The 25,566-nt window shown below is 46.3% G+C and overlaps 5 protein-coding genes across 7 annotated transcripts; 3 read left to right on the forward strand and 2 right to left on the reverse strand.

The window, feature by feature from the left end:
- The first annotated feature begins 84 nt into the window (after window positions 1-84).
- On the forward strand, window positions 85-5,062 carry LOC120694563 (developmentally-regulated G-protein 3). The gene is made up of 10 exons (XM_039977729.1): window positions 85-270; window positions 1,273-1,326; window positions 1,583-1,756; window positions 2,167-2,238; window positions 2,384-2,443; window positions 3,219-3,328; window positions 3,715-4,014; window positions 4,113-4,304; window positions 4,388-4,439; window positions 4,519-5,062. The coding sequence occupies exons 1-10, from the start codon at window positions 229-231 to the stop codon at window positions 4,567-4,569; spliced, it is 1,107 nt and encodes a 368-aa protein (XP_039833663.1). The 5' UTR covers window positions 85-228; the 3' UTR covers window positions 4,570-5,062.
- A 7,451-nt stretch (window positions 5,063-12,513) lies between these two features.
- LOC120694564 (very-long-chain aldehyde decarbonylase GL1-9) lies at window positions 12,514-15,587 on the forward strand. The gene is made up of 2 exons (XM_039977730.1): window positions 12,514-13,232; window positions 14,596-15,587. Exons 1-2 carry the CDS (start codon window positions 12,993-12,995, stop codon window positions 15,130-15,132), a joined length of 777 nt encoding a protein of 258 aa, XP_039833664.1. The 5' UTR covers window positions 12,514-12,992; the 3' UTR covers window positions 15,133-15,587.
- A 2,483-nt stretch (window positions 15,588-18,070) lies between these two features.
- Window positions 18,071-18,955, reverse strand: LOC120694565. Its single transcript, XM_039977731.1, has one exon. It carries the CDS (start codon window positions 18,813-18,815, stop codon window positions 18,327-18,329), a length of 489 nt encoding a protein of 162 aa, XP_039833665.1. The 5' UTR covers window positions 18,816-18,955; the 3' UTR covers window positions 18,071-18,326.
- A 1,987-nt stretch (window positions 18,956-20,942) lies between these two features.
- LOC120694568 lies at window positions 20,943-21,778 on the forward strand. The gene is made up of 2 exons (XM_039977736.1): window positions 20,943-21,307; window positions 21,394-21,778. The coding sequence occupies exons 1-2, from the start codon at window positions 21,033-21,035 to the stop codon at window positions 21,581-21,583; spliced, it is 465 nt and encodes a 154-aa protein (XP_039833670.1). The 5' UTR covers window positions 20,943-21,032; the 3' UTR covers window positions 21,584-21,778.
- Window positions 21,779-22,063: 285 nt separating this feature from the next.
- LOC120694567 lies at window positions 22,064-25,480 on the reverse strand. 3 transcript variants are annotated; one of them, XM_039977734.1, is made up of 4 exons: window positions 25,298-25,478; window positions 24,718-25,185; window positions 24,210-24,622; window positions 22,064-22,660 (listed from the first exon to the last, which is right to left on the reverse strand). In XM_039977734.1, exons 3-4 carry the CDS (start codon window positions 24,588-24,590, stop codon window positions 22,337-22,339), a joined length of 705 nt encoding a protein of 234 aa, XP_039833668.1. In that variant the 5' UTR covers window positions 24,591-24,622; window positions 24,718-25,185; window positions 25,298-25,478; the 3' UTR covers window positions 22,064-22,336. The 3 variants fall into 3 exon arrangements, with proteins under 3 accessions (XP_039833668.1, XP_039833669.1, XP_039833667.1); XM_039977735.1 differs by lacking the exon at window positions 24,718-25,185 and having other exon boundaries at window positions 22,064-22,588; window positions 25,298-25,480; XM_039977733.1 differs by lacking the exon at window positions 24,718-25,185 and having other exon boundaries at window positions 25,298-25,476.
- Window positions 25,481-25,566: the final 86 nt, after the last annotated feature.

A 25,566-nucleotide genomic window follows, 5' to 3' on the forward strand; every position in this document is an offset into this window, starting at 1 on the left:
CTTTTTTTCTTTGATCATTTTTTTTCTTTATTAAGACATCCAACGGCCCAACCCATTCGGAATAAACCGGCCCAAGGCCTTGCTTTGGCGCCCCCAAACCTAAACCCTCACCACGCTTCTCGATCCTTCCTTTCTCCATCTCCCACCCCCTCTCTCCTCTCCCTCTCCCCTTCCGCATCCACACGAACCTTCCCGACCTCGGAGCCGACGAACCTCCGAGCCGCAGCCATGGCGACCGTTATGCAGAAGATCAAGGACATCGAGGATGAGGTAAACTACTGAGGACCCCAGTTCGAGTTCGCGACACTAGGTTCCCAGCCATCCGTCGCGATGGCCGGTAGATTTGTGCTTCCGAGCGGTTTCGGTCTGTAGGGTGTGTAGTAGCTTAGGGGAAGTTTCGAATTGAAATGGTTTTGATGCGGGAGTAGCTGTGATTGCGACACGACGTCTCTTTTGCCATTCGGTAGTCTTCGCGGTTTGTGATGTGGGAAATACTAATTAGAACAACCGGGTTTTAATTCCCGTTCCGATTTCAAATGTTAGATTTCACCACGAGGAGCCTGTTTGCGTTTTGTTGCGGTGGGATTTGTTGGGTTCATGTAGCTGTGAGCTTTGCATTACCTTAGCTTGTATTACTTGTGAGAAGGAAACGGATGTTAACCCTAGTTCCAGGACTTGGGCCTCGATGCTAAAGTTGGAGTCTAGTGAGATTTATATGACAGTTTAGTCTGCATGGCATTCACCCCCTCCTTTCTAAGTACGTTGGCATGCATCCAGTCTCCAGGGAGAAAAGGTACTAGTTTGGATCAGAAGGATTGATTTGTTTGCTGATGAATTTATATCAAGGTGTCTAGAACTTATGAGGCTGGCATCTTCCATTGGTTATATGTGGACTTATGGTTAATACTCAATTGTGGCAAGTAGTGGGGCTTCAACGCAAATCTGCCATTCTATGTCTCTAATGCGAAGCTGGAGGGTTTAGACCCACACTAATATGTGCACTGCATAGTTGCAGCTTGTGATCCATGTCGATAATTTATGATTTTCACTTTCCTGCATCTGTTGAATGGGTACACTCATATTTAGTTGGTACCTCATTTTTTGAATTATACTTTATGTTTGGAATTTTGAATTTATTCTCATAAATCTCCTGAGGTCCTGCTGCTGTTTTTGAAGGGCTAGGAACCGAGTTTTTTTTAAGAGAAAAAAACTTCTTATGATAAGCATATTCGATCATACTGATGTTACCTGCTTTTCTTGGACTATATGCAGATGGCAAGGACGCAGAAGAACAAAGCCACTGCTCACCATCTTGGTCTTCTGAAGGTGTGATTTTAACTGTCCCCTTATCTTTCTTTCAAAAATTGACCTATTTGAATATCTGTCGTGAACTTTATTATATCGCATGCTATAGTTGTCTAAGTTTCCTAACTCCAAAGAAACTATGACAGTTAAGCTGTTTTTGCAATTCATGTGTTTCATGAGACTGTCCTTTGTTCAGCTGATTTTCTTTTTGTTTTTTTTTTGTATGCCAACAGAGTTTATCTTAATAGGTGTTAATAAGTTTTGTTCATTTGGCCAGGCTAAACTTGCAAAATTACGGCGGGAGTTGCTCACACCAACATCCAAAGGTGGTGGTGGTGCAGGTGAAGGATTTGATGTCACGAAGAGTGGAGACGCACGTGTTGGTTTAGTTGGTTTTCCCTCTGTTGGGAAATCAACATTGCTGAACAAGTTGACAGGAACTTTTTCTGAGGTTTGCTGGACCAATGCCTTTTGCTTCCTTTTAACTAATTTAGTCATGGTTTATCCATATTTAGCTGCACACCTTCTGTATTTGATAAGGGAATATACAGTGTCAGTTGCCCTAAGAAATGTCGTACCTTGCGCAATGTTTTCGTTGTACCGTATAATCAATCCTATGGATATGCTCCCAAGGACCATACAAACATGTTAGCTTGAGGAGGCGCTTAGTCTGATTTTTGTTTCAGTGATGCATTGCAAATTCTAGATTTAGTGGCTTATTCCTTTCATTTCTGAAATTGGAGGAGTTAGAAAAGAAGCTGTTTCAGACTTACTGCTCTTCTCACCCTTCCTATGGTCCAATGTTTCCCTACCACCATTATGTACTTAATGATTGTTTTTGTTCCTTTTCTGTTTGAAAAGGTTGCTGCCTACGAGTTTACAACTTTAACATGCATTCCTGGAGTCATCATGTATAAAGGTGCCAAGATCCAGGTAATTGTTTTCATTCAGATAGGAAACTAGAAGTTTTTCTGAGCATGTTTGATCTTGAATAATAGCCTACCCCAACTTGCTTGGGAAAAAAGGCTATGTTGTTGTTGTTGTTTGATCTTGAATAATGTTTGGTTGTTCATTTCAGCTTCTAGATCTTCCTGGGATCATTGAAGGTGCTAAAGATGGAAAGGGTAGAGGAAGGCAGGTAATATTTGAAGTTCCAAAAGTTTCTTGGCACAAATTCTTCCTTGAAATTTAACCTGATTGCAAGAAAAACTTCTCTTTCACGTTGATCAAACTATACCTGTCTGATTTATATGGGCGTTTATGTTGCATAGTATGCAAGAACTGTTGTATCCTTCCAATATTTCATGTGATGTTGATGTGAACAATGACCATCCACAATTTCTGGAATTCATCTAAGCATCTACCTTATTGTACAAGCATCTGTGGCTAAAATTCTATACACATTCCTGCACAGGCACTTCTTATATCAGAACTAATTTTGAAATTCGAAGACCCTGTAGTAATCATTAATATATTTTCACTTTCTAGTTGTTAGTGCACAGCTATACTTTGTATGGGAAACTAGCTATGGTTTCTAAAGTACCACTGCAAGTAACTAGCTCTGTTCTTTTAAGATACCAGCGGCTGAATGAGTTCTGTGTCCTGGATATCCTGTGTTATAATTTAAGTGAGTTTTTCTTGTTTAAAAAATGATGAATGTGTTGTCTAATTTGCTGATTATTATTGTTGTGGCATCTTGTCTTATTTACCTTTTTATGCTACTATGCTTATATCTTTCGCTAAGGATTAGTTTCTATGATCTTACATGCTTTAGTTCTCTCCACACCAGCACTTCTCCCCCATATAAATAGTTGCATTGAACACTACTGTCTTAGAACTGCATGTGCTATTCCCTTTTCTATGCATTCCAGATTTGTCATTTCTCCTTAGCTTAATAGTTTCTTTGATCCCAGGTTATCAGCACGGCTAGGACATGCAATGTTATTTTGATTGTTCTTGATGCTATAAAACCAATAACACACAAGCGTCTCATTGAGAAGGAACTTGAGGGGTTTGGCATTAGGTAAGTTTTCGACATTGCTACTTTTGACAACTACTAGTGTATCATACCTGCCGACAGCTTGGACATAGTGCTCTTGTAATGTTTTCTTTGTTTGCACTTTTGTGACATCAACTTGCCATCAGCAGCTTACATTGCTAGATTCTGTTTTTCCCTGGGTGTTCCACTCATATTTATCCAATTGCATCAAGGGTACCCATGTCTGCTGATCCATACCAAAGTCTGTGGCGTCCATGTTATCATGTTCATTTTACTATGATGCTCTATTATGATTTGTGCCCCTCTGTTTTTCTTGACTGATTTCAGTTGTTTTCAGACTTTTTTTTTTGTACCCTATATTATTACTCACTGAAAGAAGTTTTAAACTCTGCTCTTTTCATTGGTGGTAGGTTGAACAAGACACCACCCAATTTGACATTCAGAAAAAAGGACAAGGGTGGAATCAACTTTACATCAACAGTGACAAACACACACTTGGACCTTGAGACAGTAAAAGCCATCTGTAGCGAGTACAGGATCCATAATGCTGATGTGTCCCTGAGATATGATGCAACAGCAGATGATCTCATAGATGTAATTGAAGGAAGCCGCATTTACACACCTTGCATCTATGTTGTGAACAAGATTGATCAGATAACACTTGAAGAGCTGGAAATCCTGGACAAGCTTCCCCATTACTGCCCGATTAGGTGAATATTTACCTGGTATCTTGCTATGTTTGGTTCTCTTGATTTTCCTCCAACAGCTAAATCACTTTCTTTGTTTTTCTCTTTCAAATTTCTTACAGTGCTCATCTTGAGTGGAATCTCGATGGACTTCTGGAGAAGATATGGGAATACTTGGATTTGGTTAGGATATACACAAAACCGAAAGGGCTGAACCCAGATTACGAGGATCCTGTTATTGTGTCATCGAAGAAGAAAACAGTGGAAGACTTCTGCAACAGAATCCACAAGGATATGGTGAAACAATTTAAATAGTGAGTGCAGTTATATTGACTCTTTGCAAAATATTTATTTACTCACTTTTAAATCTCACAACTGAAGACATAAAACCTTGCAGTGCTCTGGTATGGGGCTCCAGCGTCAAACATAAGCCACAGAGAGTTGGCAAGGTATGCATTGAGCCAGCATTATATGTTGCATTGCACCGGGTGTTAGGTTCTGGCACTTATTCATAACTCTTATGTGCAGGAGCATGAGCTTGAGGATGAGGATGTTGTCCAGATCATTAAGAAAATATAGGTATACAGTGGAATGACAGCTGTTTACAAAACTGGAAGGAGAGATGAGGATTTTGAGTAGTTGCCTCATGGGAAGACCTTGAACGCCGCTTTTGCTTGCTGTGATGATCATATGTCCTTGGTTCCCCTATGCTGCGTTGAACAAAAGACAATGTAGACATGTTTTCTTTTGCCGTAAGCCATGTAGCTGTGATGTTCTCCGTTGCTTGGTGCCATGTGGAGTCAGTGAGTCACCAATGTACCAAGTGTCCTGCAACTACCGTCGAACACATGGATAGATGCTCTCCATATCTTTAGAGGATGATGATAAGATGATTCCTGTACTGCGAATGTTCCTGCTTTGTTAGGTGTACCTTTTCTAGTGTATAACAAGTGCCACAGATTCGTCTGTACGTACATTTTCTAATGGAATGGTGGTATGAGCTTATTAGTGTAGATTCCTTATTATCCTGATTATGATGAATGAACGTGACGATGAGTTGGTACATTTATTATTTAGGATCTGGTCGTAATTGCAGATACCATGCCTGATCATGTTTTTTGGTACATTTATTATTTAGTGCTAGTTGCTAGCAGTAATTTATTATTATAATGTAATAATTGTTAGTGGTTTGACTCTGATCCTAATCCTGTGAAGTGTAATGAAGAATTGGAGATGATGGGTTGCGAAGGTCCAACGAAAACTGTACGGAGTGTTGCATGTGACGGTGCCCTGTCTCGTTGCGATTGCGAGTTGTTAATTGAGGTGGTCGTTGAGGACTTGAAGGTGAGGTTGCTAGACAAGCTGGACGAGCATGTTCACAATGAATGATTGGGTTCCGGCGCTTTTTTCTTTTTTATATTTTTTAAAAATAAAAATTTCAAAAATATATGTCCGTTTTGAAATATTTCAAAAATACCTTCGGTCGCTCCCCATAGGGCGACAGGCCTTAAGTGTAATTTTTTTTCTTCAAATTGGCAATGAGGCCCCTGAAAAAAGGCCCTGTCGCCCCCCACGGGCGACAGGGGGGCCTGTCGCCCCCCCTCGGGCGACCGCTGAGCCCAGCCCACGGGCGCGGTAGGGGGCCTGTCGCCACCCCCCCCCCCCCCCGCGGGCGACAGGGGGGCCTGTCGCCCCCCTCTCGGGCGACCGGGGTATCACCCCTATATAAGCTCCAACCCTCCCATTCCCTCCTCATTTGAGCACGAAAATTCCACCAAAAATCCAGAAAAAAAGAGAGGAGTGAGAAGAAGGAAAGCGGCGAAGCCCTGCCGAATTCAGCACTTGTGATCTGCAGGTTAGTACATTTAGTTTATATATTGTTATATTTAAGTACTACGTATTTAAGTATGAGTAATTTAAGTAGGGGTGAGTAATTTAATTTAATTAGTGCTATAGTAAAACCATTTAAGTAGGAGTTTAATGATACTTTAGTTTGTAGTTACATAGTAGTAAATTAGTTTAGAAAATTAGTTCTACGCATTTATTATAACAATTGCAGTACTATTAGAGACGTGTTTATAAATTAATTATGATTTAGAATAGAATTTGGCATATGCAGTATAGAATTTGAGTGTCATCACGTAGTTATGAATACTTATACGTTGTAGTTGAATTTCATACTTAGTTTTTACGGATTATTGAATAAGGTAGTGAAGTAAAGAGTATAACTCGATAAGTATTATGTGATATACAGATATGTCGAGCAAGATACAGTTTCAAGTATTTTATGGTGAATACAATGTTATGTATGGGCCAAATGGAGTAGATCTTTCTGCCTTTAAGCGCACATCTAGCGGCATAGATAAACCTCTGGAAAGGAGTTTTGGTTCCATATGTAAGTGGCTACAGCGTGGGTTCCATGTCGATCCGTTGACACATGTGATCACTGTCCAGTCTCTTGTTAATTGGGAGGTAGAAAGTGAATTATGGGAATTGATGATGATACACAGCACTGATGACTGACAGAAGTACATGCAAGCAGCTCTAAAGCGTGGGTGGCCTCTGGCCATTCTTGTTCAAATCCGGGAGAAGACACAAAATGAAATCCAACATTGTGCAGATCAAGGAACTCCGAGTATTCAAAGAGAGACCAATTATGTTGAGCAAGATGAGTCAGAAGACACAGGGAACCAAAACATGGGACCACAGGGCCTTGCTGATGAGGGAGAGAGGATACATAGCATTGTGGACGAGATGGAGGCAGAAGACCAAACCGCAATAGAGATGGAAGAATATGAGGGCTCATCTGATGACGAGCAGTACTCATTGCCAAAAGAGTGGAAGGAGCATGGTTTTGACAGTCATGTCGCAGAAGATGTACGAAATCAGGAGTGGGAGTACAGAGGGAATGAGGTAGTGCAAGGTGCAACATATCCAAACATTGAAGCCGTAAAAGATGCTGTGAGACTATGGGCAATATCATTGAAACGAGAATTCAGAGTCGTAAAGTCTGGCAGTAAAGAATATGAGGTGAAGTGTGTGAATGATGGATGTCCATGGCGAGTACATGCATTCAAGGGAAAATGAAAGTCCAACTGGAAATGTTCCATTGTCACAGAGCACACTTGTTTGCTGTCAGAAGTTCTTCCCTCGCATTGCAATATATCATGCGACTTTGTTGCAAAGCAAATGTATGGGTTTATTATGGACAACCTTAATTATGATCCAAAAATGATTGTTCGACACATTGAGCGGACTTACCAGTACACCATCAGTTATTTGAAGGCATGGAGGGCTAAACAAAGGGTGTTGGAGATGCGATTCGGCACATACGAGGCTTCATATGATAACCTACCTCATATGTTATCCCAGATTGCTGCTAGAAATTCTGGAAGCTTTTATGACACATACCTCGTACCAGCCGTGACTAGGGGACAAAGAATTATGCAACGAGCCTTCTTTTGCATAGGTGCTTGTGTTAGAGCATTTCAGTTTTGTCTTCCGGTGATCTGCATTGATGGCACATTTTTGACTGGAAGGTATAAAGGTCAGATACTCACCGCAATCGGTGTAGATTGCAACAACCAAATAGTTCCGCTCGCATTTGCATTTGTTGAGAATGAGAACATAGACAGTTGGTATTGGTTCCTTGAACGAGTGAAGATTCATGTTGTTGCTGCACGCCCAGATGTGTGCCTTATTAGTGATAGGCATGCAGGTATCCTGCAATCAATATTGAAATTGCAACGTGGAACTGCGACAACGCCTTCATTGTGGCCCGATGTCCAAAACAGGTGGTGCATTAGGCATATGGGTGCAAACTTCTATGAGCACTTCAAGAACAAGGATCTTAAGAACCTGTTTAAGAGGTTGTGCACCCAAAATCAACAGAGAAAATTCAATGCATTATGGCAGATGCTTGATCAGTTGACTGTAGAGCTAGTGAAGGCAAGGGCATCAGGAGCAGGCACGAGTCAGGCTGCAGAGGCAAGGGATTCAATTGAGAAGCCATTTTCACACTGGATTCGAGGTGCACCTAAAGAGAAATGGTCATTTCTTTATGATACCAACGGAATACGGTATGGTATTCAGACAACGAACCATGCAGAGTGTTTCAATATGGTTATGCGTTCTTGTCGTGCCTTTCCTCTTGTGGGAATTGTTGAGTTCATCATGTATGGGTGCATGAAGTATTTCAGAGAGCGTTACACGGCTGCAAGCATAAACATCAGCAACCCCCAAATTCAGTTTTGCAAAAGAATGACACAATATATGCAAGAGAAGATTGAAAAGGTCAAACTGCACCGCGTCATATCGACAGGTACAATGGAGCGTAGATTTGAGGTTCTATGCAAGGATAGAACTGGTCGTGGTATCCGTAGAGATAGGGTGGTACAGGAGAGTTTGATTACAGTTGATGGCCAACCCTTCTGCTCCTGCATGAAGCCTAAGTTATTGCATTTGCCATGCTCTCATCTCATTGCGGCATGTGCTGAGTCTGCGTTGCAGCCGGGAGTATTTGTTTCACCGTACTTCAGCAAGGAAGCAGTTGTATCCACCTGGGGACATGAGGTATACGGGATTGGAATTATGTGGCCTTTCACTCAGGATAATGAGAATAAGATGTTTATTCCTGATCCAGCTACTAAGAAAGGCAAAGGCTGCCGTCAGACACGTCGTATTCGGAATGGTATGGACGAGTCTGAAGCAAGCAAGGCACAAAAGCATTGCAGCCAATGTGGAGCATTGGGTCACAACTACAAGAAGTGTCCTCAGAATGCACTTCACGATGCTGCTGACGTCGGTCCTTCCGGAAATCCCAGAGATGGAACACCTACTACGTTCAGACGAGCATCGGCGAGAATTGCTCGTGGAAGGCATTCGGTGTCATGATCCACAATTTTATTTCATTATTTGTAATTTGTAGTAATGAAATATTACAGGTATGTAATGAACTATTATTGTACGTATGTGTCCAGTTTGTATGAAATATATATATTTACCTATGTGTTCTCATATATTTTTGAATGCAGGTATGGAGATGGACTCCTTGCTAGACCCAGTGATCGACTCGAGCCACAGGTCTTACTTTGCAGCTATTGAGCACCGAGCCCTGGAGGTGCTACGTCCTCGTCCACCCGGGGAGGCGATCTCTATACACCACGATTGGTGTGACCGGTATGTAATGAAATATTATTATTTATCACTTATGTATTCGTCGGTATTCTTTTGTTTTGACAATTTTGTTTATTTTCAGGTTACGTGTGGCCGGTCTACTGACTCTGAGCCGTCTTGTCGAGGTTGGGCCTATTCAGCTCGACCGATCCCTCCTGGCGGTGCTCGTTGACAGATGGAGGCCGGAGACACACACGTTCCACCTCCCGTGTGGTGAGATGACTCCTACGCTGCAGGACGTGGCCTACCTCCTCGGCATCCCTATCGTCGGGGAGGCTGTAGGTCCGCGTGTGGTGGCGGCCTCGTGGAAGGATGAGCTGGAGGCCCGTTTTGCCCTGGTTGACCGCGTGGAAGAAGCAGGTCCGATCAACCCGCACCCCACGGGGGCATGTACGGCGAAGAGGAGGACGAGAGGCCCACTATGGGAACTATCTGGATCTGGCGTCAGGTACATTCTTATACATCTAATTTTGTTATTCATTGTTACATGATGCATTAGCGCACTTTTAATGTTACTTATTCCGAATGCAGAGGTCCTGGGCGCATGCGCAGGTTAGACGCGCATATCCTGAGTTTGTTTCAGAGCTCGACATGCTGACGCCCGAGGACGTTGTCTGGTAGCCTTACAGCCCAGAGGCTGTGGCTACCCGTGCACCAGCAGGCCTGTCTTCGCACTGCTCCGCGAATGCGAGCCTGTGGCTTACTTCCGCCGTCCTGGTTTATGACATCGCGGTTGAGGCATATTGCCCCTGGAGAGTCAGGAGACAGTTTGGGCAGCGCCAGGAATTTCCGGTGCCCACCGCGTTGGAGCGTGTCAGTCGCCAGGACCACAGATAATTATGAATGAACTTGGCTCATACATTCGTGTCGAATCTAACGATTCTTCGTGGTCCACTTTGTAGGTTGTCTAGGAGTGGCTTGCCATACTCTGATGATTGGCTCACCAAGATCCAGCCGTGGGTGGACCAATGGGAACAGGCAGACAAGCACTTGGTCCATCCAACAGGACCACACACAGACAGCTCCTTTAGGGCTTACCTCACCTGGTACTTACCCCGGACTCGGGCTCGTCTGGTTTTTGTTGACACTCACTTGCAGCCACACCAGGCGAGGCCTCAGGATGGCTATGCCCGGCACCACGTGGAGTCACTAGCTGGCGCTGTGAGTCTCTTGATCATATTTGCACATATATATATAATCATATTCATAAGATAATTCATGTGTTTGTAACTGTACCTTTACTGAATTGATGCAGCTTCGCCTTTGCAACATGATGGAGATGGACTGCTCGACTTACTTGACGAGGGTACGTCCCGGATCTCCAATGACCCAGTTTGAGCAGACAGAGGCATGGTCGAGGCAGCGTGATCAGTTGCGTCAGGTAGTGCACAACTTCGGAAGCCGTGTGCAGTACAAAAACAGCCACGGGTCGTCTCAGGGCTCGTCGTCGTTCCCGTGTCCGTCGACCGTGCACGGGCCGACGTCGCAGTTCTTCCCAAGTGCAGGTAACGTACATATCTCTTTAAAATTACATCAAGTGTTCCTACATATTTACTAATATCACATACAGGATACGATCCAGCTACTGCGTTCGGCCATACTGGAATGTTTAGAGGGACAGCACCAGTTGGCGGACCGTATCCAGGGATGGTACCGGGGCCACAGATACCGGCCTACACAGGTTAGTTTATGTTTCGTATTTCGGTTTCTACATGTCATGACAAAATATACGAGCGTACGCTAACATCCACATTTTTTGCGTAGGATTCTACCCCCATGCGGGCGCCGGACCTTCTTCTTCCTCCTTTCGACCAGATAACGAGACCTTCACCTTAGACGACTTCGACAGCTTGAGTCCAGAAGAGCCTGCCGCGCAAGGTGACCCCGATGTCTTGGGGTATTCACAGTTAGGAGGAGCACCACTTGGGATCTCTCTGCAGCAGACACCGCAGCCCCTTGCGCGTCCTGAGCGACAGGTGAGGTCTCCGGATGTTCTCACCTACTCCGAGAGCCATGTCCGTGCCCAGCAGAGGGCTAAGAGGGTCCGACGCCCTAGGGGTGGTTAGATATATCTGATGTTTGTATCTCTGATGTTTATTTGTAATGAGATAGTTGTGCACCGCTTATTTGTATCCGATGTTTATGATTGTCCTAGTTTACTTGTCATTTGTTTCTATTCATACTATTGATGTGAACTTATTATGTTTGTGGGTTCCATAATGCTCGTGAAATAAGGGAAGTTCTTGCGATTTTTTCCCGTGAATTAATGAAGGACAAGTTAGGTGCGGTAGGAGTTAGCGGCCGAGATCCTGCCGACGATGATGACGACTACACGCTCGAATAGCTCAAAATAGGAACCATAGTGTATCTAGCTGCGAGTACGAGATCACAGGTTGCCACTGCTCAGCACGGCGATCACGGGTTTCCCAAATGTGGCAATCTTTGCCCAGACATACGTGACTCAATAGCAGTGCCCTTCCACCATTTCAAAAATTACGCAATTCGGTAGAGCTTCGTCGTTTTTCTTCTTCTCACCCCTCTTTTTTCCTGAATTTTTAGGCTCAAATGACAAAGGGAATGACGGCATATGGCAGGCTCAAATGACAAAGGGAATGACGGCATATACAGGCCCCTGTCGCCCTAGGGGTGGGCGACAGGCCCCTGTCGCCCGTTGGGGGGTGACAGGGTTTTTTTTCCTAGGGACCTCATTGCGAATTTGAAGAAAAAAAATTATACTTAAGGCCTGTCGCCCTATGGTGAGGCGACCGGGGGTATTTTTGAAATATTTCGAAACGGACATATATTTTTGAAATTTTTATTTTTTAAAAATATAAAAAAGATAAAAGCGCTGGGTTCCGTGGGCTTCGTGTCCGTGGCCTTGCCTTTTGTGACTTGTCAAGCCCGATCCTACCACAGGAGGACACTGTTCATCTGAGTCATTTGATCCTATTGTTTGGCCCATGTTACCATGAGCACTTGTTGATATAAATAATCGCCAAATGGGTATGCAAAATTGGTGACTATCACAACAGTACATTGCCTCGCATGGAACATCTGGCTCAACAGGAGAATGTCATGTGTGCAATGTTAACATCAGGGTTTACAAGAGGAAAAGAAGGGGACACGTTTTTCCTGTCACTGCTTGACACGTCGTGATTGTCATCTGGGGCCGTGGGAACTAGGAACTGAGCTTAGCCATTTCGATTGAGTTCCTTACTTTTTTTAGAGAAATCAATCTAAAAAAAAGATCCCCTCAATAAACAAGGAATATCTACATGCAATGCAATAATTCTTTTGTTTATAAAAATGAGTTTTTTCATGCTGTGGGGATCTCCCCCACAGTTTTGCGCTCAAAAAATGCAATAATTCTTCTCTGGCACCTTCCCGAACCGAAAGGGAGGACAGCAGGGACAAGAGGAAGAAGCTCTTAAAGGCGTCACAGCTTTTCTTCCATTCCATTTGGTTTCTTGATTCCTCTGTTAAAAAAAAACATACTTTGCACATCATCAGCTGACCCTTCCGAGCAAAAGAGAAATCCTTTTTCTGCCCTCTGCTATTTCGCCATTTCTGTTCGTCCCACCAGACAAAAATCCCCATCTTCCCCAACCGGTTGTGCCGTGTGCGTCACTGAACAAGAACACGACCGGTTCCTATTCCCTAGATCTGCGTGGAGGCGGCGTGGAGCCTGAATCCGGCAAAAGGGTTGCAGTTGCAGTTGGTTGGCCGGAGCGCCCGAGCCCGCCGTCAACATCCAATCTTGGCGCCGGACCGGCCGTGCGCCGCCGCCGTCTTCCTGCGGCGACAAGGAACAGGCAAAGTCGGCGGAGATGGTGCCGTGGGAAGGGTACGTGAGCGACGAGACGATGGGCACCTTCGCGCCCATCGTGCTCTACTGGGTGTACGCCGGCGGCTACCAGCTTATCCTGCACCGCCGGCCGCTCGAGCGGTACAGGCTCCACACGCGGGCTGAGGAGGAGGAGAAGAACCTCGTCAGCCTACCCGCCGTTGTCCGCGGCGTGCTCCTGCAGCAGCTCGTGCAGGCCATCGTCGCGATGATCCTGTTCATGGTAAGGAGATAGCTGGCTTTCTACAATTGCAATTTTTTTGATTTGCATATGTTAAGTTCAATTAGTTGTGTTGCCCTGGAGATGAACAAAATGGAGTTCAGAATCAGTCAGTCGATGCAGATTACGTTATATTGATAGTCTTCGTGTTGGGAGGAAGTTCCTGACACGTTGCCAAATTGTTCTTGGTACCTTTTGTTTTCCACCATGTATGTTTGCAATTTATGCCAGTGAACAAATATAGTTGCCACCATGCTGCTATTATTGTCTGAATACAATGGAAAATGATTCACAAGTCCAAAACAATAGGAAACCTTTGAAAATAAGGGTCACTTCTTTTGCCTTTTTCACGATGGCTAGGTAGTTTAGGCTAGAACTGAACTGACTGAACAATGGGAGTTCTGCAAATTGGGGGCTTGGGCATGTTGAAGGCGCACCTACAGTTATTAGTATATAGGTTGTCATGTAGTCATACAGGCAGTCAGTTTGCTTTAGCATTTTGTACATCAAAAATTCATATGGAAATATGTTTACTGCTATCCTTGGTAGCCGAGAATATTTCCTTCTTTGTTTCCCTTCACTTCTGGCCTTTGCTTTTCTGCTTCTACATTTGATTTTGTATTTATTACACTGGCTACTGGTTAGCTGGTCCACATAAATAAACTCTGAATATTTTTGCTATTGTTGTTTAGAGATTAGTAGTCTGTACATTAGAGGACTGCCCTGCCTTTTGTTTTATAAACCCTGATGGAAATTGTTTGGAACTGGCAGTTCATTTTTTTTAAATTTCTGTAGTACTGTCTCAACCTTGATGCTTGAACATTTTTACTTTGCATACCTGCACTTGTTTGATCTGTAAATATCCACATACTCTTCATCCCTCCCCAAGTCAAGTCCCAACCCCTATTTGCACCACAAAAGATAATAGAAGATTAATGAAAACTACCAACTATTCCAAAAGAATAATAGCTTATAAGTCAATAAACTGTTGAACAATGGCTCCATGGTCGGGCCCTTAGCATTGTTAGAGGACATTGCACTGTTTAACTGTTTGTTTGTTGATGTTACAGTTTTTTTTTCTTTTTTCTTTTTTGGTTTAGACACTGGCTTCCCAGTTCCCACTTGTGTAGCCTACCTGTTTATTCTTATGCATTGATTTTGTGAACCTTGAACCTTGTGCACTGCCTGCATTTGGCTTGTAGCCAAGGATGGTGATGGTGAAATTAGGTTTAGACTATTGTTTTTTCCCTTGTCAGGATGATAAGTTTCAAATTCTTTTCAGGAATTCGTATTTGTCAAATAATTTGAATGGTGACCCCAATAACTGTTTGACTGTTCTAACCCAATTCTACATTATTATTCCCAGGTCACATCAGATAGCTCAGTAACTGTAGTTCAGCCACCTATTGTCGTTCAGATCTTTCAGTTTTTAATTGCGATGCTCGTGATGGATTCATGGCAATATTTTGTGCATCGCTACATGCATCAAAACAAGTTCCTTTATCGGCACATCCACTCTCAACATCATCGGCTCATTGTTCCTTATGCTATTGGGGCTCTCTACAACCATCCATTGGAGGGGCTGCTTTTGGACACCTTAGGTGGTGCCATCTCCTTCTTGGTATCCGGTATGACACCAAGAACAGCTGTCTTCTTTTTCTGTTTTGCTGTCCTCAAGACGGTCGACGATCACTGTGGACTTTGGTTACCGTATAACATCTTCCAGAACCTGTTTCAAAATAATACTGCCTATCATGATATCCACCATCAACTCCAAGGCACAAAATACAATTACTCCCAGCCCTTCTTCTCGATCTGGGACAGAATACTGGGGACCCACATGCCGTACAACTTAGTCAGCAGGAAGGAAGGTGGATTTGAAGCAAGACCGTTGCGAGACTAGCTTGAGCTCAATGCAAGTGTACAGATCTCCAGTGAAAGAGTGAGATACAATGGTCAGCCTCCCCTTCACATGATTAGAAGCTCACAGGGGCCCATCTACTTGTAAGACGATGAAACTGTGCCGGTGCTGCTTTTGGCATCTCGGTCCAAGCCATATGTTACTTGGGAATGGACTGAAGCTCCTGCATCGCTTGTTCTCCTGCAGTTCATCTAGATGGGAGGGTCCATTTCGAAGTCTGAATGTGTGATACGGTGGTTTGTATGCATGGTACCTGTTATATGTGGTTATTTTTCTTCCTTTTGTGCAGAGCTTCCATTACATCGCTGTGCAGATAGTGTATTTGAAAATCACGCTTCTGTATGTACCCAATTATATTCGTGTAATTGTATCTCTGGGCATGACGAATCTGACTTTTTACTGTACTGGTACTGGTACTGATGGTTTGCAGGCTGGCTCAAATCGTGTTGGTCTGTTTAGGCTTGCTAGCTGCTAATGCTGACTGGCGGTTGCCCATGTTTGCAATGTGTATTGGGTATGCTTCCTGTGCTTGCACATGTCCTCTTACGAAGCAACCGCCATCAATGCTGGAAACTGAAATAACGATATATAAAAAACTTTATGATTTTTTAATGGTAGTACAGATTCAATTTTTTTTTAAAAAAAACTTCCCAACTCAGTGGAAGATTGGGCTGGTTGGATCGGGGGACTGGGCCGTCCCGAGTGTCACGCACGCGCTCTCGGGAATTTTTTTAATTTTTATATTATTTTTCCCCCGATTTTTCAAAAATATATGCCGATTTTTTTTTTGCAAAAATGTCATCCGGCCGCCAGTTCATCAGGCGGAAGGTGCACCGTAGAAAACATACCGCCAGTTCATCCGGCGGTAAGGTTACTGTAGCGACCGCCAAAACAACCGGCTGTACTGTAGCAATTCACTGTAGCACATTTTCAAAAAAATATAGCAAATTCATATGGATTCGGATGGTGATAAAATTTATACGAAAATTATAGATCTCGACGAGATCTACAACTTTGTAATTCAAACTTTTTTCATTTAGAATCATTCTGATGTTTAAATAATCGACACAACATTTAGATCTAAAAAATCAGATCTAAACAAGTCGTGCTGCTTATCGGGAGTGCACCGGGAATTTTTCATCTAAATAACGCTAGACTTGTTGTAATTACAAAGTTGTTTAGATCTGATTTCCGGTGCACTCCCGATGAGCAGCACGACTTGTTTAGATCTGATTTTTTAGATCTAAATGTTGTGTCGATTATTTAAACACCAGAATGATTCTAAATGAAAAAAGTTTGAATTATAAAGTTGTAGATCTCTTCGAGGTCTATAATTTTCGTATAAATTTTATCACCATCCGAATCCATATGAATGCGTTATAATTTTTTGAAAATATGCTACAGTGAATTGCTACAGTACCGCGGTTGAATTGGCGGTAAGTCGCTACAGTACCGTCGAAAATCACTACAGTACCTTACCGTCGGTTCATCCGGCGGTAGCTACTTTCCGCTGGATGACATTTTTGCAAAAAAAAAAAATTGGCATATATTTTTGATAAATCGGAAAAAAAATAATATAAAAATTAAAAAAATTCCGCTCTCGGAAACGTGCAAACCCGCGGCCCATTGCAGAACTGCCCAACTCGGCCTACTTACTTCCGGCGCGGTGAGCTGGGAGCCTACCAACGTTCAAAAAAGCTGGGAGCCTACCACAACCCAACCAGCCGCTAGCAAACAACCAACCGAACGCCCGCGCGACGCGACAGTGCGACAGGGATGAAAGTGGTAATCTGAACTGTTAGAATAAATTTAATATTTTAAAATAGATATGTATAAAATTGGATGGTGATCATTTCTTATATTATCAAGCACATTATTACAAATAAGAATAAAATTTTGTATAAATTATTTTATGCATTATTTGCTCCCTACAACAAAAAAGTGAAAAAAATACCGAATTTGTTTCCGAATCCATACCGAATTTTATATCTATCATTTGAGAAAATATAGGATGAATTTGAGGTTTACCTTTTATGAATATTTACAAGCTCGATGCTCAAAACAAGAATACAAATTTGTATACAAGATTCTATATCTTATTTATTCGCAATCAAAGAAAAACAACCAAAAAACTGATTACCGAATAATTACCGTTTCCGACCGTTTTCAACCCTAGGTGCGAGTGGTTTTCCTGGGGCTTTTTGCGTGCGCGGTGGCTACTAGTGCGTGCCTAGCCTAATGTTCGTCGGACTAGACTGGTGGGATGGAAACCACTCGAGGTGCGCTGGTGTTCGGAGAAAATCCGCAACGGCGTGGAGGTGACCACCGCTTCGCGGGGTTCCTGGCCTTGCTCGGCCGGCACGGGCTCGTCGTTGTCTCTCGCGTCGCGCGCCGGCTCGCTGCCGTGATCCTCCATGAATCACAAGGACAGATGGCCCGCTGTCAAGCAGCAACAGTGCTCGAATGGAACGGGGACTGAATGAACAGGTGATCCCCGTGGGTGGCTCGTGCGGCCGTGGCCATGCGTGTCGTCCCTGCGCGGGTTGTTACCGGACGGCTCACCGACGAGCTGTCCCCGGCAAGGAATCCATCGCGCAGCAGGCCCGCGTGCTCATCCGCCTTCCCCATCATCGTCATCGCCGGATCAGTGAAGCCTCTTTTCTTTTTACATAATTATGAATCAGTGGAAGTTTTGAAGCAACCACGCTTTAACGAGTCCGACAGCGCCAGCGCAACAGGCTCTCCCTTTGCACGACGAAACCTGACGAAATCATTGATAGGATAAGCCTAAGCTCCGGGTGTGTTTTTTTTTTGGAACCAACCAACCACCAGCACCAGGAGATCGACTGTCAATTTCATGAACAGTAAGCTGACAAGAAAAACTCCCAGAAATCTCAAATGAGGGACGAGAGTGTTAATCTGATTTAACGCTACTAGTCGACTGTAGTCTGTGTTCAATGTAGCATTAGTAGCTATATTTCTCTTGAAGCATAGTTCATACACTATAGACAACTTATTCCCCTTATTGCTGCTATATACCGCCCTTCCTATAGTTATAGCTTATTAGAGTAGAATTGTATACATTGTGCTGTATACAGATAGTTTTATACGCATGAAGGACAACAGCTAAGTGACGCGGATTCAGAGAAATTATTGACCAACTTAAGCATTGGAATTCAGGACCCGTGGTGGTGGTGGTCGTCGTCCTGCGAGTAGAATTCCACGATCTCCGACAGGTCATCAGCGGCCCCGGAGTCATCTTCACCGTCCACCCCGTCGCCGCTGCCGGCGCCGGCCTTGGTCGCCAGCCAGAGCAGGTGCTCGAACAGCAGGGCGTCGACGGCCACCGCAACCACGCCGCCGGGGGCACGCCTCCCCGCGGCCGCCAGCAGCCGGCGCATCGGCCCGGCCTCCAGCACGGCGGGGTCGACGTGGAACACGCTCTTCGCCCGCTCCCTCGTCGTCCCGACCTCCACCCTCACCGCCGCCGCCACCGCAGCCCCGTCCTCGAGCGCCCGCGTGGACGACGGGGAGTCGAGCCGGCGGTAGCCCCCCGCCGCGCGGTGGGAGCGGGTCAGGAACGCGTAGCAGCCGGCGGCCGAGGGCCGCGGCGACGGGGCCTCGTCCGCGGGCGCCGCGCCGCCCTCATGGCGGTGGTGCGGCATGGCCGCGGCGAATTGTTCCGCCGGGGAGAGAGAGGGAGGGTGCGCAGAAGAGAGATGCGTGCGCCGTGCGCGCGCGCCTGCCGTCCGTGGAGTGTTTTGTGTTTGTGTTTGGGGCCGGGGGGTCTCGCTCGCCGGGTGCTTTTCTTTTCTTGGGCGCGCGAGCCATTTATGCCGGGTGAGGGAGGGTTGGGTTTGGAACAAGGGTCGGCTGGTGTGGGAACCGGGTTTCCTGTCCGGTTGGATTCGGATCAACGGAGGCGCCGTACTGCCGCCTCCGTCACAGGTTTTTTTTTTCCTTTGTCCACAACGTCAATGTTTCATCCGATTTTATCCGGTATAGGACTCTTCACTGTAGTTTCAAGTTCAAGTCCTCGTCACACCGTGATCGGATCGGATGGTCAAGAGACCTTTTTTATTTGTCCCGTTAGTCTCCAATGGCTTGCTCACCACCGGAGTCTCTCTGAAGGCAATCCTTCCATTCCATTAGACCATGGTGACACACCTAGTAACCTTGCCGGCAGCCATCGACTAAAAATCACGGGAACTGTAGATGGTCTATGAGCCACTACGATATCCACTGCAAGAAACTGTGGTAAAGAGAATGCGTGTGTACTAAGGAAATCCCGAAACGATGAGCTATCTACCAACATTTTTGGTTTCATGTGGAAAAATGTTCAGCATTCTAGATCGTGGCTGGTAGCCTAATCAATCGCACTAATAATTCAGCATTCTAATATCCAGCCGGCGCGGCACTACTAGCACACACCTTCCACCCTTGTCCTTTTAGATGTATCCAAATTCAAGCATATCAGTACCAAAGAAAAAAAAAGCAAGCCTAGCAATCATCATCATTACTGTAAACCGGGTTAGCTCTGTGGTTAGCGTCCACTAAAGCCGACACCACCCGTGGCTTTGGTTCCTCCTGTCACCTGGAAACTCTCCGCAGCCCTGCCGGAACGATGCGATGGCGGTTCCCTGTCAAATGTGCACACAACAGCAGGAGAGCACCGGAGTAAACACGTTTGGTGAACGAATTGCCCGCTCGCTCGCGATCCACCGGTCGGTCGGTCCTCCTCCAGGTGACGGCCGTCCGTTGGTTCACCGGGGCACCTGCTTGCACGAGACGCCGGTCGGCCAGGTAGGTCAGGCACTCAGGCCTAAGCCATCCGATTGCGCTTCGCGACCCCAGATTTTTTTTCCCTGGATGCTGCATCGGTTGGTCGATCAGCCCTTTTTTTTTACCAAGCAGCAGCCGACGACAGAGGCGAATCCGTCTCCGCCGGCGAGGCCGGCGGTCTTCCCCGCCTCCGATGGGCTATAGAGCTTTGCGAGGTGGTGGAGACCGCTGGTCGTTCGTCGGTTGATGCTAGTCCTAGTAGATCTAGGGTGTGTGTCCCCGCGGCGTGGCCGAAGCGGCAGCGGCGGCGTCGCCATCGTGGAATAAAGTCCTCTCCGGCTCGTCCCCGCTCCGTTGATGTTCCACTCCAATGCCGACGGCGAGCCGGTGGAGGTGGGGCTCCTGTTGTGGGACTTCTGTACAGGAGTTGTTCGATGGCAGCTCGTCGTCCTGGTTGGGAGGTGAGTTCGCCATTCTTTTGTTCCGAGGACAGAGAGGCGGCTCTGGATTCTGTGGAAGTTTGGTGGGTGGACAAGGTTTGGTTTTCTCATGGTGGCGGTAGTCGTCGACGACAAGCTCACGTCCATGGTCGTCGGAGCTCGGGGTGCGTCCCCGGCCGATGCGTTTTCAGCGACAACTTCATCCCGTTCATGAAGACGGGTGTCTTCTGCGGCTACTTCCAAAGCCTCTTAGCGATTGGGCTCCTTCTGATCTGGGTTTCGCGGAGGAGGGCCTCCGGTGATGGCCGACCGCAGCGTGTCCAGGGACTTCTTTATAATTTCTTTTTTTCTTAGGGAGCTCTGTGTAAAAGGTCGAGACAGCTGTCTTCTGTATCATTCTCGAATGTACCTGTACGTGTACTGTCTTTGTACTCCTTAATGTTTAATTCAGGTATGTTTCGATAAAAAAAAAGCAGCAGCCGACGTGGCGCGACACGTACGCTTGCTCCGGCGTCGGGGGCTGCTCGGCCCAACACGTGTCGCCGGACGTGTCCACCGGCACGAAGAAAGCTCCCGGCCACAGTCCCGTGGGGCGCCGGGCTTCCAGCGCGCTCCCTCCAATCAATCACCAGCATCCGCGATCGGGTCCGTGGCGGGACAATGGGCGGCGGCAAGAAGAACAGGGGCGCGGCGAGAGGTGCCGACGCCGCCGCGCGGCCCGCGGCGCGCTGCATGGCCGCCGCCGTCGTCCTGCTCGTCGTGGCGGCGGCGCTCCTGTTCCTGCTCTCGCCGCCGGGCGGCGGAGGGGCGGAGGGCCAGCCGCCCCGCGAGCCGGTGGAGCTGGCGATCGGCATCGCCGGCCACGAGGGCTGGCTCGACGCGCTCCGCGCCTGGGCGAAGCTCGCGTGCTTCAAGCTCCGCCCGGCCGAGCAGCGGTAGATTTCGCTGCTGGTTCTTTCGCATTTGGATTGTTACGAGACGTGCGCGTGTTCTTCTCACGGCGTTTCTTCTGTGGGCCAAGGTACGACGTGCTGCGGAGCCCGGCGTCGGTGAAGGCCGCGGCCAAGGAGAGCCTGGAGATGGGCAAGGAGGCGGTGAAGCACTCGGCGGAGTCGGCGGCCAGGGCCACGGAGGAGGCCCTGGAGAGGACCACGGAGAAGGTCAAGAGCAAGGTCTCGCCGTCGGCGCGGCGCCGTGATGGAGACCTCTGAACCAACTTTTTGTTCTTTTCTCAAAAAGCTTGAGCTCTGTACTGACCCTGTACTCTGTAGCGTGTAAAATTGTCATGAATGTACTGTACCACGAGTCCACATCGTACTGCAAGCTGCGACGTGTAATCTTTTTCCTGTTGAGTGTCTTGCGACGTGTAATCTTTTTCTCTGTCCAATGTCGGTATGAGATGTTAACTTGCTGTGATGCAGAACGATGCTTGCAAATTCAGACAGCCAGTCATGGGGTTTGGCATAAAGGATGCAGAGACGCAGACGAAAATTCAGCCAGACAGCCATTGGGGTCGCGTAGAGGGTGCAGAAATGCAGACGAAATGTCATGAAAGAAATGGCCACTGTACTGTACCGTGGAATGCTTCCTGGAGCAGAGATACCAGGCTTGCACAGTTGCACTGCACAAAAATCTACGTACATCAAAGGGAGGAAAAACAAGGCCGAAGGCAGACTCGTCTAGCAAAGAAGTCAAAAGGGAGGCGGGCTCAGCTACCAGTTATACCAGGATTCACCTTCAGACAACGGCAAGCAAAACTGCCGGCTTACTCAAGTATTGCATAGTTTAAATCTCCTCGCTCAAAGAGAAGAGAGATTCTTCCCTAGGAAAAACTAGAAATAACCGTCCTGACTGCAGAACAATTACTGCTACATACCAGGCCTATGAACACAAGAGAGGTGAACAGAATATACACTACCAATAAAATCCATTCACTTTAAATTTCGAGGATGGTAACCTTGTGCTTATTCAGGGCAGATTTCCCTGAAAATGGGCAGCCTGCGGTGACCAGGGTGGTCGCTGTAAAGAGCTTCAGCTACTTCCTCCTCAGTTGGCACTACAGGTTCAGCTGATGCCTGGGCTTCAGGTTTTGGTGTTGAAAACTCCGCATTGGTTGCTGGGACGACACCGTCTTCTGGTAATCGGAGGTCAGCAGACAGCTTAACAGAGTTGGGGGAAGGGCCTCGAGCTGCTGCAGTAGGATGATCAGCAGTTGCCTGACGTGCAGAGATGAAAAGAACACCATCATCAAATTCCTGGAAACCTGGCACAGCAGCAAGCCTGCCGGTCTGTGCACCATGAGACAGGTCCATCTTTCAGTATAAAAACATTGAGGGAATTGGATTAAAGAATAATGTTAATTCACACATTTTTGCATATGGAACTTCCATTCACAGTGATGCTGGATAAACACCTTACGCGGCCTGTGGTTTGTTAAATGACAGCTACATCTTGTGTTGCAAAAGAAAAGAATTCATTCTCCACTATGTAAAAAGGCCTGGCTATCTAATAATAGACACAAAAAATGTCTGCAGTTCATCTGCCTAGAATGACTGGAAGAAAATAAGAACAGAAAAACTTGAGCTGAAGCTTAAAACATTACACCACAAGAATACTGCAGGGGGGGGGGGGGCGATGTGGTTCTACTCTAACAATAGGCTTTGTGTTTTATCTGGTCAGCACGAACAGCTAGTATGAATTGGAACCTCATCCAAATCTAGTACTTCTATAAGGGAGAAACAACATGATTTTTTTGCTTACAGCAAGAATGACAAGCAATTATGCACTGAACAGAAATAACTAGAGCCAATCCATAACTAACTTTAAGAGCACAGACATTACAATAAAATCCAGTTCCACAGTGATTTATCACTATAAACACAGCTATCACTTTCGGTAAACAGTAATGAACTAGATAACTGGTAGTTCGTCACAAAATAAAAGTCTGCACTTCAACAAGGAAATGAGAAAAGAACTAGTGCTGTTTCCAGTTATCCACAAGAACATTGCAGTGGAACGTCAATTCTACCAAAGTCCCACATTAGCCATGTCTTTCTGTAATATCAGGCTAGCAAGAACCTCATCCAAAAGCACTCTACATCTAAATTTAAAAGAGAGAACAGCATGGTATTTTTTATTCCAGCAAGAATGACAAGCAATTAAGCTCTGAAGCTAAATAACTTGAACAAAGACCAAGCTAGATTTCAGGTTTCAGGAGAGTGCAGACACTAGTTAGAAATCCAATTTTACAGTGATGTAACTCTAGAGTATCTAGTTATCACAACGAGTAACCAGTAGTGAACTAGTTATTGCTTAAGATGAAAGCAATATCAGTTCTAGCGATCTAGAAATAAGATGAACCAAAGGAACATCTAAGAAACCAAAAAGGCCTAAAAGATATGGACTTCACTAACAAGAAAATTCAGTATGGCATTTTTTACATTAGAAACTATGTGCAATGATGCCAAGTAAAAGATGTGGGCTACATGCAGAGTAACATATACGGAGGATAAAATCACAAATCACTATAGATACATAAATATGACGGCATGAATTAATCGGTTTGTTGAATTAAATCACATTCAGCAATCCTATTAGCATTTAGTTTTCCCACAAACAAATTAGGCAATTCCACAGCACTGTCCAGCAGACTTTCATATTGTTTGACATCAAAAGCAGAAAGCATTGAATCACCATGGCATTAACTAAACTAGCGGTCCAACCATTACAGCAAATCAGGAGCCATTAGTATTTGATGACCCCAGCTAGGCATCTCTGACGATGTCAAACCGGACCCGACATGTCAGTGAAACTAGATCTGGAGAGTAGCACAATTACCTCACGTTTGGAGCCGTAGCGACCGCCGCCAGCTGCCCAAACCCCATCATCTGCCGCTGCATACGCCGTCCTCACCTGCGGCGGCGGCGGGGGTGGCGCCGACTGCGGGGAGTAGAGGAGGACGCGGCTGTCGAGGTCCGCGGACGCGGCGAAGCAGGCGCGGCGGTAGCGGAGGAGCGAGGCGTCGAACCCGAGGTCCAGCCCTCCCGAGGACGACGAGGAGTACCCGGACACGCCACCATCCCCAGCGGCGACAGCGTCAAAGGCCGGCGTGAGGTAGGTCCTCAGCGACGGCGAAGAGAGGCGGCGCTGCCGCCGCCGCGCCGCCGACTCTCCCGCCCACCTGTTGCCGGGGGTTGCAGCCACGTAATCGAAGTCCATCGCGGCGAGCCCGTAGGTCTCACCCGGAGGACCTGCGCAGTGAATCACGGCAGCTAGGGTTAACGCCCTGTGGGGGCGAGATTTGGGAAGGTGAGGGATTCGCGGATGGGGGATTTAAAATTTGAACCGGAGATTAGGGCTGCTGCTGCGGGCACTCCGGATCGAAAAAATCTGGACCTTCTCTTCTCGGGAAGGTGCACGCGGCCAACGAGGCGGCGGTTGCGGAGTCACGATGAATCCGCGGCGCGCGTTAGCAAGAGCAAATTGGTTTCGCTTGGGGAATTTGGGGAAGTGAAATAAAATTCGTAAATATTGAAAAAAAAAGAAGTTGGAGAAATGAATGACGAAACCAGTGTTCGCCGGATCACGGACACAATGGAGCACGAACTAGCAGTTCGTCAAGTCCAAAAACCTAGACCAGTGCTTCGCGAACTGCAGATCAAGATCTATAGTGGGGAAAAAAATTCAAACGAGTCGTGAAAAAGAATCAGGAATAGATCAAATGCCAGAGAAATGCGGATCCCTCAGACAACAACGAATCGAGTCGAGATAACCTTCCCCCCAATCAAATCTCGGTAAGAGCGCATTGATTGGACTACCAGCTCCGAAGATTTAGCATAAAAATAAACAAACAAGAAAAGCACAGAAGTAGTCAAAACTTCAGACCATGATAGAGATTGAGACGGTGATATGAAACTGATACTCACCTTGCATCGTCGGAAGCTTAGCTCCCTCGGTGCTTCGCGCTACTCTCGCCGCAAGGTCACGCGGCCATTGGTGGCGGCTGCTTGTTCGCTTCGGCCGGGCGGGAAGTGGAGACGAAGCGAGCGGATACAAAGGAAAGAGAGGCAGGCCAGGTCAAGTACACGTGCCCCTGCTCCTCGAACCTCGGATTCCGTTAACTTGGGCTTGGCTGGTAATGGCCCTACCCTTATATTACATGGGCCCGGGACATTGCAGTCCAAATCAGTTACTT

Source organism: Panicum virgatum, chromosome 2K (assembly GCF_016808335.1).
Source record: "Panicum virgatum strain AP13 chromosome 2K, P.virgatum_v5, whole genome shotgun sequence".
NCBI lineage: Eukaryota > Viridiplantae > Streptophyta > Magnoliopsida > Poales > Poaceae > Panicum > Panicum virgatum.